This window comes from Saimiri boliviensis, chromosome 3, assembly GCF_048565385.1.
Source record: "Saimiri boliviensis isolate mSaiBol1 chromosome 3, mSaiBol1.pri, whole genome shotgun sequence".
Classification (NCBI taxonomy): Eukaryota; Metazoa; Chordata; class Mammalia; order Primates; family Cebidae; genus Saimiri; species Saimiri boliviensis.
In genome coordinates this window covers 142,165,665-142,170,005 of record NC_133451.1, presented here as the reverse complement: position 1 = coordinate 142,170,005, position 4,341 = coordinate 142,165,665, and the positions used below count along the sequence as shown (strand labels likewise).

General features: G+C 39.2%; 2 protein-coding genes across 2 annotated transcripts in view; one reads left to right on the top strand and one right to left on the bottom strand.

The window, feature by feature from the left end:
- TTC29 (tetratricopeptide repeat domain 29) overlaps positions 1 to 4,341 on the bottom strand; it is a 915,079-nt gene that overhangs the window by 815,482 nt on the left and 95,256 nt on the right. The gene's annotated exons all lie outside the window — the stretch shown is intronic.
- Positions 1 to 4,341, top strand: part of EDNRA (endothelin receptor type A) — a 61,531-nt gene that overhangs the window by 36,010 nt on the left and 21,180 nt on the right. Inside the window, exon 3 of the mRNA XM_003927992.4 lies at positions 54 to 181. Within this exon, the coding sequence (XP_003928041.1) occupies positions 54 to 181 (128 nt within the window). The remainder of the gene's footprint in view (positions 1 to 53; positions 182 to 4,341) is intronic.

Below are 4,341 nucleotides of genomic sequence, written 5' to 3'. Positions count from 1 at the left end.
ACATGCTCCATGCCAGCTCTACCATTTCTTACCACTGTGTCTCCTTCTTTCAGCTGCTGGCTGGGCGCTGGCCTTTTGATCAAAATGAATTTGGCGTATTTCTTTGCAAGCTGTTCCCCTTTTTGCAGAAGTCCTCAGTGGGGATCACCGTCCTCAACCTCTGCGCTCTTAGTGTTGACAGGTAACGTGGTTCTTTCCCTTTGCTCTTTACTAGGCTTAGAAAAGCATTTTCTCAAAAAGAGGAGAGGTCAAGAGAATTGGTGCCCAGGACAGTTGTTAATTAGCTTCAAGTGCATTAAAACATTTTAATCATCTTGCTTTTACTGTTTAAAATTGCCTTCCGTGCCGGGCGCGGTGGCTCAAGCCTGTAATCCCAGCACTTTGGGAGGCCGAGGCGGGTGGATCACGAGGTCGAGAGATCGAGACCATCCTGGTCAACATGGTGAAACCCCGTCTCTACTAAAAGTGCAAAAAATTAGCTGGGCATGGTGGCGCGTGCCTGTAATCCCAGCTACTCAGGAGGCTGAGGCAGGAGAATTGCCTGAACCCAGGAGGCGGAGGTTGCGGTGAGCCGAGATCGCACCATTGCACTCCAGCCTGGGTAACAAGAGCAAAACTCCGTCTCAAAAAAAAAAAAAAAAAAATTGCCTTCCACATTTGCTGATTATTAGCCATCTTTGGATCAGGCAATTATGTACCTAGAGCATTTTATCAATAATACCCATTTAACACCCTTTTGGCAACAAAGGAAAAATTAACATATTAAATGGAATAAACTTTGTGAAAAGGAGATTCCAGGATATGCAAGTCCTGTATTTCACCTGGTAAATTTATCATTAAAAAAATGATGATACTGTTCAATTACATCCGTAACGTTAAATTACTTGAGTGAGTGGTAAGTGACCATATTGCTATGTTTTTCTCCCTGTCTTTTTGAATCCCTGAAATGTTTCATAAGTTTTAAAAAAGAGAGCAAAACCAGAAGCATCTCTTTATCCATTTCTGAAACACCCATCAAATATCCTGAAGTCCTTCCAGAATCTGCACACATGATCATTAAGAGTTCTCTACAGAAGCCCTACTGAATTCTGTGCACTTCTAAATGGTATTTTCTTTACCTTCTGATTTTCATAGCATCAATTATAAAGAAATTACAAACTTCATAACACATTCTGTCATGCCCTTTTTAATATAATCTCACACAACTAGTGAATAATGGCCTATTTAACTGGCCTATATACAATTTAGAAGAGGTTTCCATTCTAACTCATTCTCTGACAATCACTTTATGAGGGAACCAGAGTCTTATAATTATAGAAATAAAAGGCCCACTCTCCTAAAAAACATTAAAGTGTTTACAGATATTCTGTTAGTTTACACTTACATTATTGTTAGGACCAAAATTGCTACTGTTAAAACATAAAAATGTGCATTCAGTCAGTAATTAGAATGGTATCCTTGATAGAAATTTATGGCAGCTGGACAGTGGCTCACACCTAATAATCCCACCACTTGGGGAAGCCAAGGTGAACTGCTTTCTTGAGCCCAGGAGTTTAAAATCAGCCTGGGTAATATAGTAAAACCCTGTCTCTACCAAAAATAAAAATTAAAAAAAATAGCTGGGCATGGTGATGCATGCCTATAGTCCCAGCTATTTAGGAGGCTGAGGTGAGAGGATCACCTGAGCCCAGGAATAAATAAATACATAAATAACTATAACTGTGAAACACAAAATAAAACTGTTTAGTATTATTAAAAATAAAATACAAAAATAATTTCATTAGTAATTTAAACTGTAATCATACTGTTGACAAAAATATTCCCATTACAATGGTAAACACAAAGATTAGAAATAATTTCATCACCGATTACTAAGACTCTTCAGTGGTTCGTAGGAAAATCTAGGGTCTCTCTGGGTTACTTCTAGATCGTATCAGATGTCAAAGGCTGATGCATAAAAACACATACCATAGGTGGCCACTATATAATCTCCACCTGACTAAATAGATCATGGTACCTTAACCCATTTCTCTAAAAAGTTGAATAAACACTTATGACGTGGATTTGATTCACTAATAAATTCTCACTCTGATGTTCCCACTCCCAGTATCCCAACATGATTTCTTCTTTCATTCAAAGTGTTACATTATCTAAAAATTAAAGGCATTCAATTGCATCTATTACATTGCTAATAAAAGTCAAATTTTTCCTGTGTTCATCAAGCTGCATATCATCAAGTTAACATTTCTTTCAGAGATGTAACCATGTATTTTCATTATAATATCTAATTAAATTTTTAAATTATAAATCTAAAATTCATATAGAGAGAAGAAATGAGAAATAATCATGACATTATGGAAAAAAAAAATGTGTCCTACACACATGTTCTTCCTACATGATTTTTCTTTTTGTTAAGATACAGGATCTTTCTCTGTCACCCAGGCTAGAATGCAGTGACCTATATGATCATTTTAAATACTATAGAGCAGGCGTCCCCAAACTTTTTACACAGGGGGCCAGTTCACTGTCCCTCAGACCGTTGGAGGGCCGCCACATACTGTGCTCCTCTCACTGACCACCAATGACAGAGGTGCCCCTTCCTGAAGTGCGGTGGGGGGCCGGATAAATGGCCTCAGGGGGCTGAATGCGGCCCTAAGGCCGTAGTTTGGGGACTCCTGCTATAGATCTACAGTGTTTTAAACAATGTAATGCAAACATTGACAAATCAATGGGAAAATTCAACTCAGGTGCTGGAATACACAAGCATGTATTAGTAATATAGGCTGAAATCACGTTGAATATAATGGATGAAGGAAAGATGTATTAATAAATAATGCTATTTAGCCATCTGAGAGAAAAAGCATGTTAAAGTCTTATGCTGCATATCAATAATAATATTTATAATGATTACCACCACTTATTGAATATTACTGTCAGGCCCTATTAAAAATACTTTATAAAAATTAGTTTAGGGCTGGGTGAGGTGGCTCACACCTGTAATCCCAACACTTTGGGAGACCAAGGCAGGTGAATCACTTGAGGTCAGGAGTTCAAAACTAGGCTGGCCAACAGGTGAAACCCCATCTCTACAAACAATACAAAAATTAGCCGTGCATGGTGGCGGGTACCTGTAGTCCTGCTAAGGCAAAAGAGTCGCTTGAACCCCAGAGGCAGAGGTTGTAGTGAGCCAACATTAGACCACTGCACTCCAGGCTGGGCAACGGAGCAAGACTCCATCTCAAAAAAAAAAAAAAAAATTACTTTATGTAACTGTGATAGTTGGTGCTATAGTTACCTCCACTTTACAGATAGGGAAGATGAGATTGAAAGAGATTAATCAAGGGCCAGGTGCGGTGACTCACCCCTGTAATCCCAGCACTCAGGGTCACCCCTGTAATCCCAGCCAAAGCGGGTGGATCACGAGGTGAGGAGTTTGAGACCCCCCTGGCCAACATGGTGAAACCCTGTCTCTACTAAAAATACAAATAGCTGGACATGGTGGCTGGTTCCTATAATCCCAGTTACTCAGCAAGCTGAGACAGGAGAATCACTTGAACCTGGGAGGTGGAAGCTGCAGTGAGCTGAGATCATGCCACTGCACTCCAGCTTGGACAACAAGAGCATGACTGTCTCAAAAAAAAAAAAAAAAAGAAAGAAAAAGAAAGAAAGAGATTAATCAAGTCAGCACGGCTCCTAAGTATTGTAGCCCAATAATCAAATGTTGGTAGTCTGCATTCTTAATCACTATACTCAAGCACATAAAAAAATCAAACCATTGTTGATGAAGAAAGCCAAACTCTGAAATATAGTTGAAGAGATTTATTCTGAACCAAATGTGAAGAGCATGACACAGGAAAAGTCCTAGAAATGGAATGGAATTCTCTACAGAATGTGAATTTTCCCCACAAGAGATGGCTATACAGGGCCATTTCAAAATAGGTCAAAGAAATATATTTTGGAGTGAAATACTCCTGTTTCTTTCAGGGCCTTCTCTCTGTCATGTGATGCTATACTAGAGTATGGCTTGGTATCTCACTGCTACAGAGTCTGTTTTGTTAGTCTTAAGATCGATTTTAATGTTAATGCTGGCCAGTTGGGCCTGAATTCCAGAGGAAAGTGTGAAGAGACAGGTCCAATATCCCCTTCCCATCGTGGCCTGAACTCGTTTTTTAGGTTTCTTTGAAATCCCCTTGGACAAGAAGAGGGGTCCATCCAGTCATTGGAGAGGCTTAGAATTTTATTTTTTGTTTACACCATAAAACACTAGAAGAAAATAGACTCTTTTTGATCTCTGGAAAGGGAAGGAAGACCCTTCTGAACTTAAAAAGAACGGTAGAAATT